Source organism: Engystomops pustulosus, chromosome 4 (genome assembly GCF_040894005.1).
Source record: "Engystomops pustulosus chromosome 4, aEngPut4.maternal, whole genome shotgun sequence".
NCBI lineage: Eukaryota > Metazoa > Chordata > Amphibia > Anura > Leptodactylidae > Engystomops > Engystomops pustulosus.
In genome coordinates, this window is record NC_092414.1 from 225,331,086 (window position 1) to 225,356,464 (window position 25,379).

The 25,379-nt window shown below is 50.2% G+C and overlaps 1 protein-coding gene across 2 annotated transcripts in view; it reads left to right on the forward strand.

Moving 5' to 3' along the window:
- Positions 1 to 10,482: 10,482 nt before the first annotated feature.
- ACTL6B (actin like 6B) overlaps positions 10,483 to 25,379 on the forward strand; it is a 30,149-nt gene continuing 15,252 nt past the window's right edge. Inside the window, exons 1-8 of one of the 2 annotated variants that reach the window (XM_072150056.1) lie at positions 10,483 to 10,641; positions 17,835 to 17,911; positions 18,035 to 18,197; positions 20,642 to 20,742; positions 20,952 to 21,049; positions 22,255 to 22,349; positions 22,439 to 22,545; positions 24,105 to 24,194. In XM_072150056.1, the coding sequence (XP_072006157.1) occupies positions 10,617 to 10,641; positions 17,835 to 17,911; positions 18,035 to 18,197; positions 20,642 to 20,742; positions 20,952 to 21,049; positions 22,255 to 22,349; positions 22,439 to 22,545; positions 24,105 to 24,194 (756 nt within the window). In that variant the 5' untranslated portion in view covers positions 10,483 to 10,616. The remainder of the gene's footprint in view (positions 10,642 to 17,834; positions 17,912 to 18,034; positions 18,198 to 20,641; positions 20,743 to 20,951; positions 21,050 to 22,254; positions 22,350 to 22,438; positions 22,546 to 24,104; positions 24,195 to 25,379) is intronic. The other variant, XM_072150057.1, reaches the window with a different exon arrangement.

Here is a 25,379-nt window from a genome sequence, read left to right on the forward strand (position 1 = left end):
AGGGGTGAAGGAACAAACATCTCTTAAGCCTGTTCCTGTGTACCCGGAGTATCAGTATCAGTATCAGTTTTGGGCCTCACCCACCCTTAGGTCCTCAATTTATCTGGCATCCGCCAGGTGCCTCTGGTGTTTCTGGACCCAATCAGTCTGGGGAAGCAGAGATTGGGAGACAGGGGCTTCCATGTCCAAGGCCATATTAGCTAGGAGATGACCATGTCTTCCAAACATCAGATAGTAGTGAGTGTATCCAGTAGAGCAGTGAGTGGTATTATTCTAGAGCTATACAAACTCAGAGAGAAGTTCTTAGCATGTTGATGAGGGTCTGGTTTATCTTCTTGCAGAGCCCATTTCCTTGTGGGGGTAAGGTGTGGTCCTCAGTTTCTTACAGCCATAAAGAATGCACAACTACTGCAACAGTTGAGACTCCAACACTGTTCCCTGGTTAGTGAAGATTTTATCCGGACAGCCACAGGGCACGATGAAACTCTTCCGCAGGGCAGCCGCAGTGGTTTTCGCGGTCAGGTCCTTGACCAATGCCACTGCGAACTTGGTGTAATGATCGATGACCGTCACCACTAGAGATGAGCGAGCACTAAAATGCTCGGGTACTCGTTATTCGAGACGAACTTTTCCCGATGCTCGAGTGCTCGTCTCGAATAACGAGCCCCATTGAAGTCAATGGGAGACTGGAGCATTTTTCAAGGGGACCAAGGCTCTGCACAGGGAAGCTTGGCCAAACACCTGGGAACCTCAGAAAAGGATGGAAACACCACGGAAATGGACAGGAAACAGCAGGGGCAGCATGCATGGATGCCTCTGAGGCTGCTTAATCGCACCATTATGCCAAAATTATGGGCAACAGCATGGCCATGACAGAGTGACAGAATGAAGCTAGATAGCATGTAAAACATCCAATAATTGACCCTGACACTATAGGGGACGGCACGCAGAGGCAGCGGCAGCAGCGGCAGGCTAGAGAGTCTCATGGCGACATACCCTAAATGGACTCAGGTTTCACCAAAGGAGGAGAGCAAGAAGCGCTGAAATGATTTCCTATGTGAACAAAAGGTTGACGGTATATTTAGTCGATAACACAGCATGGTGGCGACATAGTGACCAAGTTCCATAACGTATCTGGTGATACACCCGAAAAATGAGCCTGACACAGCTCTTTTGATAAAGGGACGACATGGGGAGGCAGCCATGGAGACGACTTCCATGATTAAGAGTGACTACTGGGGCATCCATATTGCTTCTATGATTGAAACTTCAGGTCTCCAGCATGGTGACAGACGCGCCGAGTTCCACTATGTATCTGGTGAAACACCTGAAAATTCTGCCTGACACAGCTCGTTTGATAAGGGGATGATGTGCTGCATATCCTCTCGTGCTCCAGCGTCTGTGGTATAGACAGTTGAAAGTTGCACATGGAGACATTGGTGGACACTGTGGAGGATCGTGGAGTGAAATGGACAGGAAACAGCAGGGGCAGCATGCATGGATGCCTCTGAGGCTGCCTAATCTTGGGATGGAGCTGGCGGTCCGCTGCCAGGCGAGATTTCGCCTGTCCAAGCCCCTGTCTCTCGGCTCCTCCCCACCCAAAATGGGCCTGGGGGCCAGAAGCGTTTACTTTGAAAAAATTATAATTTTCAAAGCAGGCCGGGTCGTTTGAATATATCACCTAGGAATAATGGAATAGCATAGTGGTTCTATTTTTAATTGTTTTTACGGAAATGGTTCCATGATTAAGAGCGACAGTATGGGGCATCCATATTGCGCTGCTATGATTGCAACTTCAGGTCTCCAGCATGGCGGCGACAGATGGGCCGAGTTCCACTATGTATCTGGTGAAACACCTGAAAATTCTGCCTGACACAGCTCGTTTGATAAGGGGACCATGTATGGAGGCAGTGAACTAGTAGTAGATTAAAGGTGCTGCAGTTAAAACTATGTTAGTTGGATCTTGGGATGGAGCTGGCGCTCCGCTGCCAGGCGAGCTTTCGCCAATCCAAGCCCCTGTCTCTAGGCTACTCCCCAAACAGCACTTCTAAGAACCTTTTGTATAAGATCAAGTGTAGTAGCGTTCTTATAAGTTTGGGATATGGCGGGTGAGGGGAATGTAAACAGATGCGCAAGAAGCGCTGAAATAATATTGGTAAATGATAAAAGTTTGCCAGTATATTTTGTGGATTACACAGCAGGGTGGCGACAAAGTTAACAAGTTTGATGTGGAATCCATGAAAACAACCCAAAATTCTGCCTGACACAGTTCGTTTGATAAGGAGACGATGTATGGAGGCAGCTATATGGACGACTTTTGGAGGCAGCTATGGCGATGACGCGTGGAGGTAGCAATGGAGACAACGTGTGGAGCCAGCTAAAAAGACGACATGTGGAGGCTGCTATGGAGACAATTTAATTTGGATAGTGCCTGTATGTGGCAGTCCAAAAGAGTTTTCAAACCAGAGGAGCAGGTAGGTGGTCCTCCAGAAAAATTAAATAGATTGAGTGCCTGTATGTGGCACTCCCAAAAATTTGCTTAAAACAGAGGACCGGGTAGGTGGCCCTCCAGAAAAATTAAATACAGAGAGTACTATAGCTAGAGCCAGTTGGCCCTGTCAAAAAATAGCCAGTTTCCTCTGCTTTAGTGTACAAAGAGGAGGAGAAGGAGGACAATGAGGAGGAGGAGGAGTGCATACATTATTCAGGTTGAGCTTCCTTCACGTGGTGGAGAATGAAAATCCAGAGAAATCCAGGCTTTATTCATCTTAATAAGCGTCAGCCTGTCAGCGCTGTCAGTCGACAGGCGTGTACGCTTATCGGTGATGATGCCACCAGCTGCACTGAAAACCCGCTCGGACAAGACACTAGCGGCAGGGCAGGCAAGAACCTCAAAGGCGTACAGCGCCAGTTCGTGCCACATGTCCAGCTTTGAAACCCAGTAGTTGTAGGGAGCTGTGTGATCATTTAGGACGATGGTATGGTCAGCTACGTACTCCCTCACCATCTTTCTGTAAAGATCAGCCCTACTCTGCCGAGACTGGGGACAGGTGACAGTGTCTTGCTGGGGTGACATAAAGCTGGCAAAAGCCTTGTAAAGCGTACCCTTGCCAGTGCTGGACAAGCTGCCTGCTCGCCTACTCTCCCTCGCTACTTGTCCCGCAGAACTACGCACTCTGCCGCTAGCGCTGTCAGAAGGGAAATACTGTTTCAGCTTGTGCACCAGGGCCTGCTGGTATTCATGCATTCTCACACTCCTTTCCTCTCCAGGGATGAGAGTGGAAAGATTTTGCTTGTACCGTGGGTCCAGGAGAGTGAATACCCAGTAATCGGTGCTGGAATAAATTCTTTGAACGCGAGGGTCACGGGATAGGCAGCCTAGCATGAAATCTGCCATATGCGCCAGAGTACCAACGCGTAAGAATTCACTCCCCTCACTGGCCTGACTGTCCATTTCCTCCTCCTCCAACTCCTCCAACTCCTCTTCTTCTGCCCATACACGCTGAACAGTGAAGGTCTGAGCAATGCTCCCCTCTTGTGTCTCGCCAACATTCTCCTCCTCTTCCTCCTCATCCTCCTCCACCTCCTCCGATATGCGCTGAGAAACAGACCTAAGGGTGCTTTGGCTATCAACAAGGGAATCTTCTTCCCCCGTCTCTTGTGACGAGCGCAAAGCTTCCGACTTCATGCTGATCAGAGAGTTTTTCAACAGGCCAAGCAGCGGGATGGTGAGGCTGATGATGGCGGCATCGCCACTGACCATCTGTGTTGACTCCTCAAAGTTACTCAGCACCTGACAGATATCAGACATCCACGTCCACTCCTCATTGTAGACTTGAGGAAGCTGACTGACCTGACTACCAGTTCTGGTGGAAGTTGACATCTGGCAGTCTACAATCGCTCTGCGCTGCTGGTAAACTCTGGATAACATGGTTAATGTTGAATTCCACCTCGTGGGCACGTCGCACAACAGTCGGTGAGCAGGCAGTTGGAGGCGGCGCTGCGCTGCCCTGAGAGTGGCAGCATCTGTGCTGGACTTCCTGAAATGCGCACAGATGCGGCGCACCTTCGTGAGCAAATCAGACAGATTGGGGTATGTCTTGAGGAAACGCTGAACTATGAGATTTAACACATGGGCCAGGCATGGCACATGTGTCAGTCTGCCGAGTTGCAGAGCCGCCACTAGGTTACGGCCGTTGTCACACACAACCATGCCTGGCTTCAGGTTCAGCGGTGCCAGCCACAGATCAGTCTGCGCCGTGATGCCCTGTAATAGTTCTTGGGCGGTGTGCCTTTTATCGCCTAGGCTCAGCAGTTTGAGCACCGCCTGCTGTCGCTTAGCGATGGCACTGCTGCTGTGCCTAGAGCTACCGACTGATGGCGCCATGCCCACGGATGGTAATTCGGAGGAGGAGGAGGTGGAGGAGGGGTGGGAGGAGGAGGAGGCATAGTAGGCCTTTGAGACCTGGACCGAGATAGGCCCCGCAATCCTCGGCGTCTGCAGTATATGACCAGCCCCAGGGTCAGACTCGGTCCCAGCCTCCACCAAGTTAACCCAATGTGCCGTCAGCGATATATAGTGGCCCTGCCCGGCAGCACTCGTCCACGTGTCCGTGGTCAGATGGACCTTGTCAGAAACGGCGTTGGTCAGGGCACGGATGATGTTCTCTCACACGTGCTTGTGCAGGGCTGGGACGGCACATCGGGAAAAGTAGTGGCGGCTGGGGACCGAATACCGAGGGGCGGCCGCCGCCATGAGGTTTCGAAAGGCCTCGGTCTCTACCAGCCTATAGAGTAGCATCTCCAGGCTAAGCAACTTGGAGATGTGGACGTTGAGGGCTTGGGCGTGTGGGTGGGTTGCGCTATACTTCCTTTTGCGCTCCAGCGTCTGGGGTATGGAGAGCTGAACGCTGGTGGATGCTGTGGAGGATCGTGGAGGCGAAGATGGGATTTTCACACGGGAGGTGTTTGGGCCGTGGTCCTGGGCAGGGGGCTGACTATCAGCTGACACAGGGGAAGGAGCAGTGGTGTGCACGGCCGGAGGTGAACGGGCTTGGTGCCACTGAGTGGGGTGTTTAGCATTCATATGCCTGCGCATACTGGTGATAGTTAAGCTAGTAGTGGTGGAACCCCTGCTGATCCTGGTTTGGCAAAGGTTGCACACCACAGTCCGTCGGTCATCCGGTGTTTCTTTAAAGAACCTCCAGACTTCTGAAAATCTAGCCCTCGCCACGGGAGCTTGACTACGGGCAACATTTGGCGCTGATGCACCAGCTCTGGCCCTGCCTCTCCGTCTGGCCCCACCACTGCCTCTTCCAACCTGTTCTGCTATAGGACTCTCCTCCGTCTAAGAAGCACTGTGTTCACCCGGCCTATCAACCCAGCTTGGGTCTGTCACCTCATCATCCTCCGATCCCTCAGTCTGCTCCCCCCTCGGACTTCCTGCCCTGACAACAACTTCACCACTGTCTGACAACCGTGTCTCCTCATCGTCCGACACCTCTTTACACACTTCTTCCACTATGTCAATAATGTCATCATCACCCACAGACTGCGACTGGTGGAAAACCTGGGCATCGAAAAATTGCTCAGCAGCAACTGGACAAGTGGTTTGTGACTGTGGGAAGGGTCCAGAAAACAGTTCCTCAGAGTATGCCGGTTCAAATGCCAAATTTTGCTGGGAGGGGGCAGACTGGGGGGAAGGAGGCTGAGGTGGAGGAGCCGGAGGAGTGCTGATTTCGGTGACATGGGTGGACTGCGTGGAAGACTGACTGGTGGACAAATGGCTAGAAGCATTGTCCGCAATCCACGACATCACCTGTTCGCACTGTTCTGGCCTCAACAGTGCTCTACCACGAGTCCCAGTAACTTGAGACATGATGAACCTAGGGAGTGTAGCTCTGCGGCGTTCCCCTGCTCCCTCATAAGCAGGTGGTGTCTCACCCCGCCCAGGACCACGGCCTCTGACCCCTGCAGTAGTTGGACGCCCACGTCCACGCCCTCGTCCTCTACCCCTAGCCCTCGGGTTAAACATTTTCCAAATTAAAGTGTAAACTTTTAATTTTTTTTTTGTGTTTATTTTTTTTTTTTTTTTTAACAAAACAATGCTATCCTATTGCTATGGCTAGTTTCTAACCTACACTGACAGCACACAACTGGATTTTGTGCTGTGCCTGATGACTTTGAGCTATAAAAAGAAATAAAGGTAAAAAAAAATAAATCAGCAGACTCTGCCTAATTCTAATCAAACCCCTAATAAATTGTCCCACTTCGGTGTTTGAGGTGGATATGCGTGTCACTAAGAGCTAAACACAACGGTAGCAAGTCCCCCTGCAAATTCCTCACAATATGGTACTAGCTGCACTACCAGTGCCAGCAAGCCCAGCCACAAGCAAATAAAAAAAAAATGTATAACGTTATTGTAGCCCTAAGAAGGGCTGTTGGGTTCTTGTTGAATCACTCCTGCCTAACACTATTCTAATAGAACACCCTAACGCTTTCCCTGACCAGCAGCAGCTCTCTCCCTAGCGGCATCCAGACACAGAATGATCCGAGCAGCGCGGGCAGCGGCTAGTCTATCCCAGGGTCACCTGATCAGGCCAGCCAACCACTGCTATCGACGTGTAAGGGTACCACGTCATGCTGGGTGGAGTGCAGAGTCTCCTGGCTTGTGATTGGCTCTGTTTCTGGCCGCTAAAAAGCAAAACGGCGGGAGCTGCCATTTTCTCGAGCGGGCGAAGTATTCGTCCGAGCAACGAGCAGTTTCAAGTACGCTAATGCTCGAACGAGTATCAAGCTCGGACGTTCACTCATCTCTAGTCACCACGTATATTTGACCGAACCTACTGGATCCCAACTTCATGTGGTCTAGGGCTTCCAGAGGGAACTGGCTCACAATGGGGTGTAAGGGAAGCCCTTTGATTAGGTCACTCCCCGCAAGCAATTTTGTTGATGTTTCTATAGTCAACATAGAAACAAAGGGTTCCATCCTTCTTTTTCACAAGGACCAGAGCGGCAGTCCACGGACTGTGGCTCTCCCGGATAACATTGGGAGTCTTCATCTCTTGTACCAGCTTCTTCACCTCTTGATAGCGGGCTGGAGGAATGGGCCAGTACCTCTCCTTGATAGGAGGATGAGAGCGAGTTGGGATAGGATGCTGGATCAAAGTGGTCTGTCCAAATTCCAGGTAGGGGGGGGGGGGGTTGCTGAAGGCCTGGTGGTGCTGCCTGACGACTTCCAGTACACCTTTCACTTGATCCGCAGGAGTGATATCGTCATCTCTGAAATTGAGCTCAAGCCACCAGGATTGCTCAGCAGGTTTGCCTTCAGCACTTTGGTTGACCTCCAACTGTTGGGAGGTTTCCACAAAGTCTTCGGGGTGGATAGTGAAGAAGGTGGCCATGGCTTGTTATCTCTTCAGATCCACCAGGGAGTCTCCCACATTTAACAATCGGATAGGGACTTGTCCTCGGGATACCGTGACTACGCTCCTGGCTGCCAAAATGGTAGGTCTTCATCAGCTGGTAGAGCTTCTACCATGACCTGGTAGTCTTGACCTAGGCACCCATGCAGGCTCGACACCATGCCAAGGCTGAAAGCACACAGGTTGAGGATCTTTGATCTGCAAATTTCTCAGTCGGGGCCATAACATTTCTGCTGCTTTGCCAGGACTTGCATTCTCTTTTGCATCACCTAACCAGAGTCCCTGGGCAGGGATGATAGGGAGTTCTGGAGAGCCTTCAGCACTTCAGGGTAGCAGAGGCAGAGGACATTGGTACCCAACATTGGGTACAGTTTTCCCGTTAGTAGCAATGATGTTCATGTGAGCATTTGGAAGCTGTAACAGGGAAGCTCCTCTTTGGCATTTCTCTAAGGTAGCACTGCGGATGGTGGTCACTCGATAGCCGGTATTGATTAAGGCCAGTAGGGTTACTCCATTGATGGTCAAGGTGGAATCTCGGGGACTCAGAGCTTCATCTCTTGGAGGTTGTCCTGTAGCTTCAAGGGTTTGTTGTTTAACCAACGGCACTCGCTCTCGTCATGTCCGTGTCGGCGGCAGTAGCTACACCCTAATCTTGGTTCACTTTGACTCCAAGTGTTCAGGGACTTTGCCGAAGTTGGATGGTGTTTGGCCCAGTTGTCACAGGGGGCGGCTGGATGTAAGAAGTCATCAGGGTTTTCGGACTTCTTCGGACACCTGTGGTGGTGTTGGCAATTGCGCTGGAGAAGAGGCTAGAGCGACATCTTCCAGATCCACAGGCTCAGGATGATGGCCTTCCATGTCTCCTGTAGGGAAAGGGCAAAGTCTCTAAGAGATTCTTGGGGGTTCTGTCTTTTCTGTTCCAACCCAGAAGATGTACACTTCTCAAGGGGGGCGTTCCGCTCGGGGCCAAGACTTCACTTCCCTGAGAGCAGATCCCTTTAACTGCCCGGTTAGGATGCCCACTTTCTGTTCTTCTGTGAGTGGATACAGGGTGAGGGTACCTGGCATCTTAGCTCTAAATTTGGAGAGTGTATAACTTCCCGTCATAGTGGGGGAACCAGGGAGCCCCCAGATAGTGGGGCACAATCAGGAGCATAACGTGGTGGCACTGGTTATAGTAGACGGCTATCAGGGGTGTTTGGCAGATTCCGATGCCCTGAGGAGGGTTCTGGTGACGGGACCAGCACAGTGTCCTCTTCCTGATCCGACATGGTTGGACTGGTATCCTTGAGGGGCTCTGCCTGTGCTGCTGTGGTGTTGGTATCCCTGAGTTTGAGGGGCGAGGAGGCTTGTCAATGTCCGTTGCTATGGGTGATGGCAGATAATGGGGACGTGGTCCCTTTAAGGCACAGTCACTATTCCCTGGGAGGTGAGACAATATACACCTAACTTCAGAAACAATCTCTACCCTCCTTTACAATATGAGGGAAGATAAGAAGGGAGCACAATATGTGGAGGAGATGAGGGGCCACAATACGAGGGAGAGATGAGGGGCCACAATACGAGGGAGAGATGAGGGGCCACAATACGAGGGAGAGAGGCCACAATACGAGGGAGAGATGAGGGGCCACAATACGAGGGAGAGATGAGGGGCCACAATACGAGGGAGAGATGAGGGGGCCACAATACAAGGGAGAGATGAGAGGGGCCACAATACGAGGGAGAGATGAGAGGGGCCACAATATGAGGGAGAGATGAGGGGCCACAATACGAGGGAGAGATGAGAGGGGCCACAATACAAGGGAGAGATGAGAGGGGCCACAATACGAGAGAGAGATGAGGGAGCCACAATACAAGGGAGAGATGAGAGGCCACAATACGAGGGAGAGACGAGGGGCCACAATACAAGGGAGAGATGAGAGGGGCCACAATACGAGGGAGAGATGAGAGGGGCCACAATATGAGGGAGAGATGAGGGGCCACAATACGAGGGAGAGATGAGGGGCCACAATACGAGGGAGAGATGAGGGGCCACAATACGAGGGAGAGATGAGGGAGCCACAATACGAGGGAGAGATGAGGGGCCACAATACGAGGGAGAGATGAGGGAGCCACAATACGAGGGAGAGATGAGGGGCCACAATACGAGGGAGAGATGAGGGGCCACAATACGAGGGAGAGATAAAAGACCACAATACGAGAGAGAGATGAGGGGCCACAATACGAGGGAGAGATGAGGGGCCACAATACGAGGGAGAGATGAGGGGCCACAATACGAGGGAGAGATGAGGGGCCACAATACGAGGGAGAGATGAGGGGCCACAATACGAGAGAGAGATGAGGGGCCACAATACGAGGGAGAGATAAAAGACCACAATACGAGAGAGAGATGAGGGGCCACAATACGAGGGAGAGATGAGGGGCCACAATACGAGAGAGAGATGAGGGGCCACAATACGAGGGAGAGATGAGGGGCCACAATACGAGGGAGAGATGAGGGGCCACAATACGAGGGAGAGATGAGGGGCCACAATACGAGGGAGAGATGAGGGGCCACAATACGAGGGAGAGATGAGGGGCCACAATACGAGGGAGAGATGAGGGGCCACAATATGAGGGAGAGATGAGGGGCCACAATACAAGGGAGAGATGAGGGGCCACAATACAAGGGAGAGATGAGGTGGGATGGGTGGTCCTCTGTAGGAGGACGGCAGTTTTAAGGACCACATGTGAGTGAGGTAAGTGCCGGCATCGCAGCTCGGCTGTATAGAGAAGAATGAGTCACATTCCGCCCCTGGTCAGGAGAGGAGATGTTTTTGGAATAAAGCAGCCATGTTTGGGCAATAACAGTCAGAGGGTTCGGAGGCTGTGACATAAGTGGCTGCACCGCCTCCTCCTATAGGTTGTCTTGTGGTGGATGCTCGGAGCAGCGTCACTTTCAGGGTTCGCATTACTTGTACACTGCCCCTTTAAGAGCCCCCCCAGAGTTCTTTAATGTGGGCCGACACAACGGTTTCTTAAAGAGCCGCTGAGTGACATGCGAGTGCACCAATGAGGAGACAGATAGGAGGCAGGTCTCTTCTCTCATTGGAGGGTGCTCGGGCTGACACCAGGAGGATAGCCTCTAGTTAAAGGGGCAGGAGACGATGCTCAGAGCTGCCCAGACATTGTGACCTCAGGAGTCCAGACAGGATGAGTGGAGGAGTGTATGGGGGAGGTAAAGCCTGCACTGCATGCTGGGAGCACTCCCAATCTATACAATCCATACGGTATCTGCTACGCCAACATTAACCCCTGATCACCCAACTGCCATCTGCGTCTCAGACTCTGCACCGCACTCCGCATCCTGCCCCACCTGTATACATCTATATACTGCCCCACCTGTATACATCTATATACTGCCCTACCGGTATACACTATATACTGCCCCACCACCTATATACACTATATACTGCCCCACCTGTATACATCTATATACTGCCCCACCTGTATACATCTATATACTGCCCCCCCACCTGTATACACTATATACTGCCCCACCACCTGTATACACTATATACTGCCCCACCACCTGTATACACTATATACTGCCCCACCTGTATACACTATATACTGCCCCACCTGTATACATCTATATACTGCCCCACCTGTATACATCTATATACTGCCCTACCTGTATACATCTATATACAGCCCCACCACCTGTATACACTATATACTGCCCCACCACCTGTATACACTATATACTGCCCCACCTGTATACACTATATACTGCCCCACCTGTATACATCTATATACTGCCCTACCTGTATACACTATATACTGCCCTACCTGTATACATCTATATACAGCCCCACCTGTATACATCTATATACTGCCCCACCACCTGTATACACTATATACTGCCCCACCACCTGTATACACTATATACTGCCCCACCTGTATACACTATATACTGCCCCACCTGTATACATCTATATACTGCCCTACCTGTATACATCTATATACAGCCCCACATGTATACATCTATATACTGCCCCACCACCTGTATACACTACATACTGCCCCCACCTGTATACATCTATATACTGCCCTACCTGTATACATCTATATACAGCCCCACCTGTATACATCTATATACTGCCCCACCTGTATACATCTATATACTGCCCCACCACCTGTATACACTATGTACTGCCCTACCTGTATACATCTATATACTGCCCCACCACCTGTATACATCTATATACTGCCCTACCTGTATACATCTATATACTGCCCCACCACCTGTATACACTATATACTGCCCTCGACCTGTATACACTATATACTGCCCTACCTGTATACACTATATACTGCCCCCCACCTGTATACATCTATATACTGCCCTACCTGTATACACTATATACTGCCCTCGACCTGTATACACTATATACTGCCCCCCACCTGTATACATCTATATACTGCCCTACCTGTATACATCTATTTACTGCCCCACCACCTGTAGACATCTATATACTGCCCCACCACCTGTATACATCTATATACTGCCCCACCACCTGTATACATCTATATACTGCCCCACCACCTGTATACACTATATACTGCCCCACCTGTATACATCTATATACTGCCCCCACCTGTATACATCTATATATTGCCCTACCTGTATACATCTATATACTGCCCCACCACCTGTATACACTATATACTGCCCCACCTGTATACATCTATATACGCCCCACCTGTATACATCTATATACTGCCCCACCTGTATACATCTATATACAGCCCCACCTGTATACATCTATATACTGCCCCACCTGTATACACTATATACTGCCCCACCTGTATACACTATATACTGCCCCACCTGTATACACTATATACTGCCCCACCTGTATACACTATATACTGCCCCACCACCTGTATACACTATATACTGCCCCACCACCTGTATACATCTATATACTGCCCCACCACCTGTATACATCTATATACTGCCCCACCACCTGTATACATCTATATACTGCCCCACCACCTGTATACATCTATATACTGCCCCACCACCTGTATACATCTATATACTGCCCCACCACCTGTATACATGTATATACTGCCCCACCACCTGTATACATCTATATACTGCCCCACCACCTGTATACATGTATATACTGCCCCTTCACCTGTATACATCTATATACTGCCCCACCACCCTTATACATGTATATACTGCCCCGCCACCTGTATTCATCTATATACTGCCAGATCACTTGTATACATCTATATACTGCCCCACCACCTGTATACATCTATATACTGCCCCACCACCTGTATACATCTATATACTGCCCCACCACCTGTATACACTATATACTGCCCCACCACCTGTATACACTATATACTGCCCCACCACCTGTATAAATCTATGTATTGCCCCACCACCTGTATACACTATATACTGCCCCACCACCTGTATACACTATATACTGCCCCACCACCTGTATAAATCTATGTACTGCCCCACCACCTGTATACATCTATATACTGAGAGATCACTACATACAGATTATACACCACCACTAGGGGGAGATCACTACATACACATTATACACCACCACTAGGGGGAGATCACTACATACAGATTATACACCACCACTAGGGGGAGATCACTACATACAGATTATACACCACCACTAGGGGGAGATCACTACATACAGATTATACACCACCACTAGGGGGAGATCACTACATACACATTATACACCACCACTAGGAGGAGATCACTACATACAGATTATACACCACCACTAGGGGGAGATCACTACATACACATTATACACCACCACTAGGAGGAGATCACTACATACAGATTATACACCACCACTAGGAGTAGATCACTACATACAGATTATACACCACCACTAGGGGGAGATCACTACATACACATTATACACCACCACTAGGGGGAGATCACTACATACACATTATACACCACCACTAGGAGGAGATCACTACATACACATTATACAACACCACTAGGGGGAGATCACTACATACAGATTATACACCGCCACTAGGGGGAGATCACTACATACAGATTATACACCGCCACTAGGGGGAGATCACTACATACACATTATACACCACCACTAGGGGGAGATCACTACATACACATTATACACCACCACTAGGGGGAGATCACTACATACAGATTATACACCACCACTAGGAGGAGATCACTACATACAGATTATACACCACCACTAGGGGGAGATCACTACATACAGATTATACACCACCACTAGGGGGAGATCACTACATACAGATTATACACCACCACTAGGGGGAGATCACTACATACAGATTATACACCACCACTAGGGGGAGATCACTACATACAGATTATACACCACCACTAGGGGGAGATCACTACATACACATTATACATCACCACTAGGGGGAGCTCACTACATACAGATTATACACCACCACTAGGAGGAGATCACTACATACACATTATACACCACCACTAGGGGGAGATCACTACATACACATTATACACCACCACTAGGGGGAGATCACTACATACAGATTATACACCACCACTAGGAGGAGATCACTACATACACATTATACACCACCACTAGAGGGAGATCACTACATACACATTATACACCACCACTAGGGGGAGATCACTACATACAGATTATACACCACCACTAGGAGGAGATCACTACATACAGATTATACACCACCACTAGGGGGAGATCACTACATACAGATTATACACCACCACTAGGAGGAGATCACTACATACACATTATACACCACCACTAGGAGGAGATCACTACATACACATTATACACCACCACTAGGGGGAGATCACTACATACACATTATACACCACCACTAGGGGGAGATCACTACATACACATTATACACCACCACTAGGAGGAGATCACTACATACAGATTATACACCACCACTAGGGGGAGATCACTACATACAGATTATACACCACCACTAGAGGGAGATCACTACATACAGATTATACACCACCACTAGGGGGAGATCACTACATACAGATTATACACCACCACTAGCGGGAGATCACTACATACAGATTATACACCACCACTAGGAGGAGATCACTACATACACATTATACACCACCACTAGGGGGAGATCACTACATACAGATTATACACCACCACTAGGAGGAGATCACTACATACACATTATACACCACCACTAGGGGGAGATCACTACATACAGATTATACACCACCACTAGGGAGAGATCACTACATACACATTATACACCACCACTAGGGGGAGATCACTACATACAGATTATACACCACCACTAGGAGGAGATCACTACATACAGATTATACACCACCACTAGGGGGAGATCACTACATACAGATTATACACCACCACTAGAGGGAGATCACTACATACACATTATACACCACCACTAGGGGGAGATCACTACATACAGATTATACACCACCACTAGGGGGAGATCACTACATACACATTATACACCACCACTGGGGGAGCTCACTACATACAGATTATACACCACCACTAGGAGGAGATCACTACATACACATTATACACCACCACTAGGGGGAGATCACTACATACAGATTATACACCACCACTAGGGGGAGATCACTTCATACAGATTATACACCACCACTAGGAGGAGATCACTACATACACATTATACACCACCACTAGAGGGAGATCACTACATACACATTATACACCACCACTAGGGGGAGATCACTACATACAGATTATACACCACCACTAGGGGGAGATCACTTCATACAGATTATACACCACCACTAGGAGGAGATCACTACATACAGATTATACACCACCACTAGGGGGAGATCACTTCATACAGATTATACACCACCACTAGGAGGAGATCACTACATACAGATTATACACCACCACTAGGAGGAGATCACTACATACAGATTATACACCACCACTAGGGGGAACTCACTACATACACATTATACACCACCACTAGGAGGAGATCACTACATACAGATTATACACCACCACTAGGAGGAGATCACTACATACAGATTATACACCACCACTAGGGGGAGATCACTACATACAGATTATACACCACCACTAGGAGGAGATCACTACATACAGATTATACACCACCACTAGGGGGAGATCACTACATACAGATTATACACCACCACTAGGGGGAACTCACTACATACACATTATACACCACCACTAGGAGGAGATCACTACATACAGATTATACACCACCACTAGGAGGAGATCACTACATACAGATTATACACCACCACTAGGGGGAGATCACTACATACACATTATACACCACCACTAGGGGGAGATCACTACATACACATTATACACCACCACTAGGGGGAGATCACTACATACACATTATACACCACCACTAGGAGGAGATCACTACATACAGATTATACACCACCACTAGGAGGAGATCACTACATACACATTATACACCACCACTAGGAGGAGATCACTACATACACATTATACACCACCACTAGGGGGAGATCACTACATACACATTATACACCACCACTAGGGGGAGATCACTACATACACATTATACACCACCACTAGGAGGAGATCACTACATACACATTATACACCACCACTAGGAGGAGATCACTACATACACATTATACACCACCACTAGGGGGAGCTCCCTGCATACACATTATACACCACCACTAGGAGGAGATCACTACATACATATTATACACCACCACTAGGGGGAGATCACTACATACACATTATACACCACCACTAGAAGGAGATCACTACATACAGATTATACACCACCACTAGGGGGAGATCACTACATACACATTATACACCACCACTAGGAGGAGATCACTACATACACATTATACACCACCACTAGGGGGAGATCACTACATACACATTATACACCACCACTAGGGGGAGATCACTACATACACATTATACACCACCACTAGGAGGAGATCACTACATACACATTATACACCACCACTAGGGGGAGATCACTACATACACATTATACACCACCACTAGGGGGAGATCACTACATACACATTATACACCACCACTAGGAGGAGATCACTACATACACATTATACACCACCACTAGGGGGAGCTCACTACATACACATTATACACCACCACTAGGGGGAGATCACTACATACAGATTATACACCACCACTAGGAGGAGATCACTACATACAGATTATACACCACCACTAGGAGGAGATCACTACATACAGATTATACACCACCACTAGGAGGAGATCACTACATACACATTATACACCACCACTAGGGGGAGATCACTACATACACATTATACACCACCACTAGGAGGAGATCACTACATACAGATTATACACCACCACTAGGAGGAGATCACTACATACACATTATACACCACCACTAGGGGGAGATCACTACATACACATTATACACCACCACTAGGAGGAGATCACTACATACAGATTATACACCACCACTAGGAGGAGATCACTACATACACATTATACACCACCACTAGGGGGAGATCACTACATACACATTATACACCACCACTAGGGGGAGCTCACTACATACACATTATACACCACCACTAGGGGGAGATCACTACATACACATTATACACCACCACTAGGGGGAGATCACTACATACACATTATACACCACCACTAGGAGGAGATCACTACATACACATTATACACCACCACTAGGGGGAGATCACTACATACACATTATACACCACCACTAGGGGGAGCTCACTACATACACATTATACACCACCACTAGGGGGAGATCACTACATACACATTATACACCACCACTAGGGGGAGATCACTACATACAGATTATACACCACCACTAGGGGGAGATCACTACATACACATTATACACCACCACTAGGGGGAGATCACTACATACACATTATACACCACCACTAGGGGGAGATCACTACATACACATTATACACCACCACTAGGGGGAGCTCACTACATACACATTATACACCACCACTAGGAGGAGATCACTACATACACATTATACACCACCACTAGGAGGAGATCACTACATACACATTATACACCACCACTAGGGGGAGATCACTACATACACATTATACACCACCACTAGGGGGAGCTCACTACATACACATTATACACCACCACTAGGGGGAGATCACTACATACACATTATACACCACCACTAGGGGGAGATCACTACATACACATTATACACCACCACTAGGAGGAGATCACTACATACAGATGGTGTGTTATAGTCATATTATGGATCCACTATTTCTTCCCTCTTCTCTTGTAGATGAGGTCGGGGCTCTTGTATTTGATATCGGATCATACTCAGTTCGGGCAGGTTATGCCGGGGAGGATTGCCCCAAGGTACCAGCTGTGATGTTTATGGTGTCTCCCTTTTCCGGGGTTCCTGTGGAGGGCGGTGGACCCCGAGTCCCACCCCAGCTCCATGTTATACATTCTTCACACCTTCTCTTCTCTCCCACTCAGGCCGACTTCCCGACCACCCTGGGGGTTTTCTCTCCAGATGAGTCTCTGTCCTCGGAGCTGGAGAAGGATCGGAAGTTGAGCCGGGTCTATTACATTGACACGACAAGTCTCCATGTGCCACGGCCACTGACTGAGGTCACGTCACCACTGAAGAATGGCATGAGTGAGACCGATGTGCCACACCGCAGCCCGGCCTTGTGTGTCTCCGCTCATCATGTGCCATCTTGTGCTTCCTGGCCTTCCTGCAACCATTACCCATAATCCTCCATTACCATGGGTGAGGGCATCTAAAGTAAGGGGGGAGCTTGGCAGAATGTCATCCCCCAATCATGGTCTGCTGTCCATTCCCACCACAAACATGAAAGAAAATGCAAAGAAAAGAATCACATGATAACATCATCACAATCACACTGGGGGTCAAATATCAGAGTCATAGAGTCATAGACACAGTCATTGTCAAAGATCATCGTCCTACAACTATATTCATACAATAATTGTCAGTTATACAATGTTTTGTATCCATTAGTCACACAGCCCTAGTCACACAGTCCTAGTCAGACAGTCCTAGTCAGACAGTCCTAGTCACACAGCCCTAGTCACACAGCCCTAGTCACACAGTCCTAGTCAGACAGTCCTAGTCACACAGTCCTAGTCAGACAGTCCTAGTCAGACAGTCCTAGTCACACAGCCCTAGTCACACAGCCCTAGTCACACAGTCCTAGTCAGACAGTCCTAGTCACACAGCCCTAGTCACACAGTCCCAGTCACACAGCCCTAGTCACACAGCCCTAGTCACACAGCCCTAGTCACACAGTCCCAGTCACACAGTCATAGTCACACAGTCCCAGTCACACAGTCATAGTCACACAGTCATAGTCACACAATCTTAGTCACACAATCTTAGTCAGACAGTCCTAGTCAGACAGTCCTAGTCACACAGTCCTAGTCAGACAGTCCTAGTCAGACAGTCCTAGTCACACAGCCCTAGTCACACAGCCCTAGTCACACAGCCCTAGTCACACAGCCCTAGTCAGACAGCCCTAGTCAGACAGTCCTAGTCAGACAGTCCTAGTCAGACAGTCCTAGTCACACAGCCCTAGTCACACAGCCCTAGTCACACAGCCCTAGTCACACAGCCCTAGTCACACAGCCCTAGTCAGACAGTCCTAGTCAGACAGTCCTAGTCAGACAGTCCTAGTCAGACAGTCCTAGTCACACAGCCCTAGTCACACAGCCCTAGTCACACAGCCCTAGTCACACAGCCCTAGTCACACAGCCCTAGTCACACAGTCCCAGTCACACAGTCCCAGTCACACAGCCCTAGTCACACAGCCCTAGTCACACAGACCTAGTCACACAATCCTAGTCACACAGTCCTAGTCACACAGTCCTAGTCACACAGCCCTAGTCACACAGCCCTAGTCACACAGCCCTAGTCACACAGTCTTAGTCACACAGTCATAGTCACACAATCCTAGTCAGACAGTCATAGTCAGACAGTCATAGTCAGACAGTCATAGTCAGACAGTCATAGTCAGACAGTCATAGTCAGACAGTCATAGTCAGACAGTCATAGTCAGACAGTCATAGTCAGACAGTCATAGTCAGACAGTCATAGTCAGACAGTCATAGTCAGACAGTCATAGTCAGACAGTCATAGTCAGACAGTCATAGTCACACAGTCCCGGTCACACAGTCCCGGTCACACAGTCCCGGTCACACAGTCCCAGTCACACAGTCCCGGCCACACAGTCCCGGCCACACAGTCCCGGCCACACAGTCCCGGCCACACAGTCCCGGCCACACAGTCCCGGCCACACAATCCTAGTCACACAGTCCTAGTCAGACAGTCCTAGTCACACAATCCTAGTCAGACAGTCCTAGTCAGACAGTCCCAGTCAGACAGTCCCAGTCAGACAGTCCCAGTCAGACAGTCCCGGTCACACAGTCCCGGTCACACAGTCCCGGTCACACAGTCCCGGTCACACAGTCCCGGTCACACAGTCCCGGTCACACAGTCCCGGTCACACAGTCCCGGTCACACAGTCCCGGTCACACAGTCATAGTCACATATGACAGTGATATAATCAGTAGAAGATAAATCCTAGTCATTCACATAGTTGTAGCAATACAATCCTAGTCTTACAAGCCATGTCAGATGTCATAGTCAGTAACTCATAGGAGCTCAATCATAGTCCAACCAACATAGTCAAACATAGTCGTACAATCATAGATGCACATCCGCTGTCAGGTATCCATCATAGAAACATCAGTCACACAATCGGCGATTACAATCGCAGTCAGTCATCACAGTCGCGTCGGTATATACTGTACACAGCTGGTCAGGTGTCTGGTACTTTGTGTGTTTTGTTCTCTGTTATTTTTCTGCATCTTAAAGGGATGTTCTTGTTGCTTGATCATCTCTGTATCAGACAGCAGAGTCCGCCTGCGGATGTCATGGGGAAAACTAGTAAAGTCCTGTTTCTGCCTCCACAGGAGAGGGGACCCCATAAGTCAGGAGAAGCGGCAGCAGAGCGTGGGCACCGCTGATCACACCCCGTTTATAGGATACCTTCTGCCCTCACTCATCATATTCTGTCTCCACAGTTGAGGACTGGGACGCCTTCCAGGCCATACTGGACCACACCTTCAACAAACACCTGAAATCTGACCCTGCCCTGCACCCCATCCTCATGTCTGAGGCCCCCGTGAGTATCTCCTTCACCCTGCAGGGGGAGGAGCAGGGTAATAGCTCCTCCTCCTGTCTGTATCATCCTGCAAGGGGAGGGGCATACTCAAAGCTCCTCCTTCTGTCTGTATCATCCTGAAGGAGGAGGGGCAGGCTTATAGCTCCTCCTTCTGCATCACCCTGTAGAGGGAGGGGCTGTATTATAGCTGGATTTCTTTTCTATTTCAGTGGAATGCCCGGGCGAAGCGGGAGAAGTTGACAGAACTGATGTTTGAGCATTATAACATCCCAGCTTTCTTCCTGTGTAAGACGGCTGTGCTGACCGCGTATCCTGCAGGGGCATGAGGGCAGATGGGGGGTGTCCTGGGGTTACATTATTGGGGAGGACATGTCCTGTGGATGTCATGTCCTGGGGTGTTCATGTCTATGTGCAACGTCCTCCCACAGGGGCCTGACTAAATGACGTGGGGCAGGTGGATTCCCCTGGTACCCGGGAGGCTGGGTTTGGTGCACCCTACTGCTGACTTGTCACAGGGGCTTGGTCCAGGTGGAACAGACCATGTCCACTCCAAGCAGGTCCGGCGAGTAGATTGAAAGAAGAGGGAGAAGCTGCAGTATGATTGAGGTGTCCTCCTGGGGCACTCCTGATGTATGTGTGTGTTAGGGATCACCGGGTAGATGAGGTGAGGCCAATGGTGATAGCGGCAGCCAGGAATTACACGTGGAGACAAGATGTAGAACATTGAACTTACAGTCTCTTTATTCCAGAACTTCAACAGAGCAGTGGTAACCGGCTGAGCTAGTGTCCTATCTGACAACATCCGAGGTAGCTGGTGGATTCAGCCTGGTAGGAGAAGCTCACTGCCCAGATTAGGGAACCTGGGGCTACAGAAGGTAGAAGCTGCTTTGGCAGAAATCTTAGGCAAACTCTGTAAGTAGTCAGAGCTGCAGGCCTCAGGTAGGGGACAGACACAGTAGTGTCAGAGGGAGTATATCAGAGTAATATTCCCTCTGGGTGGAGTTCCAGGCATCCAACCAGTTTGGACCCTCAGGACAGGATTGGCATCAAAGGAAAGCAACCACTCGTGTACAGTGGTTCTGAGCACCAATCACTTACCTGCCGCTGCCTGTGCAGACTCTGTAAAGCTGAAGCCCAGAAACGGTGCCTTTGTGGAGTAAAAGACTCCTAAAATCCTTGTACAAGAACATTTGGTATTGTTAACTTTTGCATTACCAGGCAGTGGCTACAGATGCAATCATGTTCTCCAGTGCTTAGAGACCTCCTAGGGAGGTGATCAGTCTCCCTAACCGCTCCTAACATGGAGGGGGCGCTATTCGCAACTACCACCTGGACTCTGCATTGGCAGGGGTGTTGCAGACCCATCCAGCGGGCCATTACATATGGGTGATACCCATCCGCACAACCTGCTGCATATCACCCATGATGCGGGGTGTGTGGAGTGATGCGGGCCAATGCTCTGCAGGGATTGGTCAGTTTGCAGACATTTCCTTAACCCTTTGTTCTCTGCAGTTTTGCAAATGGTAGATCCACAGGCTTGGTACTAGATAGCGGGGCCACACACACCACCGCCCTCCCAGTGCATGATGGGTATGTTCTCCAGCAAGGTGAGTGATTGCACTGCCCCCATATACACGGAAAGACCCCCCACTTCCTCCTGCCCCCCCAATAATTTGGAGTCTTTGCTCTATGTCAGGGATTGTAAAATCGCCCCTGGCCGGGGATTTCATCACGATGCAGTGCCGGGAGTTATTCCAGGAGATGGGAGTGGAAATCGTCCCCCCCTACATGATATCATCCAAGGTAACCACGGGGGCGCTATAACAACTCCAGGTGAACACAGAGGGGGCTCTAACAGCTCGATATGACGGCGGGGGGGCTCTAATACCTTGATATGATGGCAGAGGGCTCTAACAGCTCGATATGACGGCGGTGGGGCTCTAACAGCTCGATATGATGGCAGGGGGCTTTAATAGCTTGATATGATGGCAGGGGGGCTCTAACAGCTCGATATGATGGAAGGGGAGCTCTAACAGCTCGATATGACGGCAGGGGGGCTCTAACAGCTCGATATGATGGCAGGGGGGCTCTAACAGCTCGATATGATGGCAGGGGGGCTCTAACAGCTCGATATGATGGCAGGGGGGCTCTAACAGCTCGATATGATGGCAGGGGGGCTCTAACAGCTTGATATGATGGCAGGGGGGCTCTAACAGCTCGATATGACGGCAGGGGGGCTCTAACAGCTTGATATGATGGCAGGGGAGCTCTAACAGCTCAATATGATGACAGGGGGCTCTAACAGCTCGATATGATGGCAGGGGGGCTCTAACAGCTCAGTATGACGGCGGTGGGGCTCTAACAGCTCGATATAATGGCGGGGGGCTCTAACAGCTCGATATGACGGCGGGGGGCTCTAATACCTTGATATGATGGCAGGGGGGCTCTAACAGCTTGATATGATGGCAGGGGGGCTCTAACAGCTTGATATGATGGCAGGGGGGCTCTAACAGCTCAATATGATGACAGGGGGCTCTAACAGCTCGATATGATGGCAGGGGGGCTCTAACAGCTCAGTATGACGGCGGTGGGGCTCTAACAGCTCGATATAATGGCTGGGGGCTCTAACAGCTCGATATGACGGCGGTGGGGCTCTAACAGCTCGATATGACGGCAGGGGGGCTCTAACAGCTTGATATGATGGCAGGGGGGCTCTAACAGCTCAATATGATGACAGGGGGCTCTAACAGCTCGATATGATGGCAGGGGGGCTCTAACAGCTCAGTATGACGGCGGTGGGGCTCTAACAGCTCGATATGATGGCAGGGGGCTCTAACAGCTCGATATGATGGCAGGGGGGCTCTAACAGCTCGATATGACGGCAGGGGGGCTCTAACAGCTTGATATGATGGCAGGGGGGCTTTAACAGCTCGATATGACAGCAGGGGGGCTCTAACAGCTTGATATGATGGCGGGTGGCTCTAACAGCTTGATATGATGGCAGGGGGGCTCTAACAGCTCGTTATGATGGCAGGGGGGCTCTAACAGCTCGATATGACGGCAGGGGGGCTCTAACAGCTTGATATGACGGCGGGGGGCTCTAACAGCTCGATATGATGGCAGGGGGCTCTAACAGCTCGATATGATGGCGGGTGGCTCTAACAGCTCAATATGATGGCAGGGGGGCTCTAACAGCTCAATATGATGGCAGGGGGGCTCTAAGAGCCTATTAAGCCCCTGCTGCACTTAGAATTCCAGGGTGCACACAGGAGGATGATCCCTGCACCTGTGGAGTCTGGGTAGGATTGGCCCATGCCCATCTCCACCACCCGTTGGGTCACGTTTCTTCTCTCTGCACCCAGGAGCCGGTGCGGGAAGGATCTCCCCCAAACTGGAGGAAGAAGGAAAAGCTGCCAACTGTCACCAAGTCCTGGCAAAACTACATGAGTAACGTGAGTACTGGATGGTGAGGGCAGTGGGTGGTGTTGGATGGTGGGGCAGTGGTGGTGTTGGATGGTGGGGCAGTGGTGGTGTTGGATGGTGAGGGCAGTGGGTGGTTTCCGATGGTGGGGCAGTGGTGGTGTTGGATGGTGAGGGCAGTGGGTGGTTTTGGATGGTGAGGGCAGTGGTGGTGTTGTGTGGTGAGGGCAGTGGTGGTGTTGTGTGGTGAGGGCAGTGGTGGTGTTGGATGGTGAGGGCAGTGGGTGGTGGTGCTGGATGGTGAGGGCAGTGGTGGTGTTGTATGGTGAGGGCAGTGGGTGGTGTAGGATGGTGAGGGCAGTGGGTGGTGAAGGATGGTGAGGGCAGTTAGTGGGTGGTGTTGGATGGTGAGGGCAGTGGGTGGTGTTGGATGGTGAGGGCAGTGGGTGGTGTTGGATGGTGAGGTCAGTGGGTGGTGTTGGATGGTGAGGGCAGTGGTGGTGTTGGATGGTGAGGTCAGTGGGTGGTGTTGGATGGTGAGGGCAGTGGTGGTGTTGTGTGGTGAGGGCAGTGGGTGGTGCTGGATGGTGAGGGCAGTGGGTGGTGTTGGATGGTGAGGGCAGTGGTGGTGTTGTGTGGTGAGGGCAGTGGTGGTGTTGGATGGTGAGGGCAGTGGTGGTGTTGGATGGTGAGGGCAGTGGTGGTGTTGGATGGTGAGGGCAGTGGGTGGAGTTGGATGGTGAGGGCAGTGGTGCTGGATGGTGAGGGCAGTGGGTGGTGTTGGATGGTGAGGGCAGTGGGGGTGTTGGATGGTGAGGGCAGTGGGGGTGTTGGATGGTGAGGGCAGTGGGTGGTGCTGGATGGTGAGGGCAGTGGGTGGTGCTGGATGGTGAGGGCAGTGGGTGGTGCTGGATGGTGAGGGCAGTGAGTGGTGTTGGCTGGTGAGGGCATTGGGTGGTGTTGGCTGGTGAGGGCATTGGGTGGTGTTGGCTGGTGAGGGCAGTGGGTGGTGTTGGCTGGTGAGGGCAGTGGGTGGTGTTGGCTGGTGAGGGCAGTGGGTGGTGTTGGATGGTGAGGGCAGTGGGTGGTGTTGGATGGTGAGGGCAGTGGGTGGTGTTGGATGGTGAGGGCAGTGGGTGGTGTTGAATGGTGAGGGCAGTGGTGGTGTTGGATGGTGAGGGCAGTGGGTGGTGTTGGATGGTGAGGGCAATGGGTGG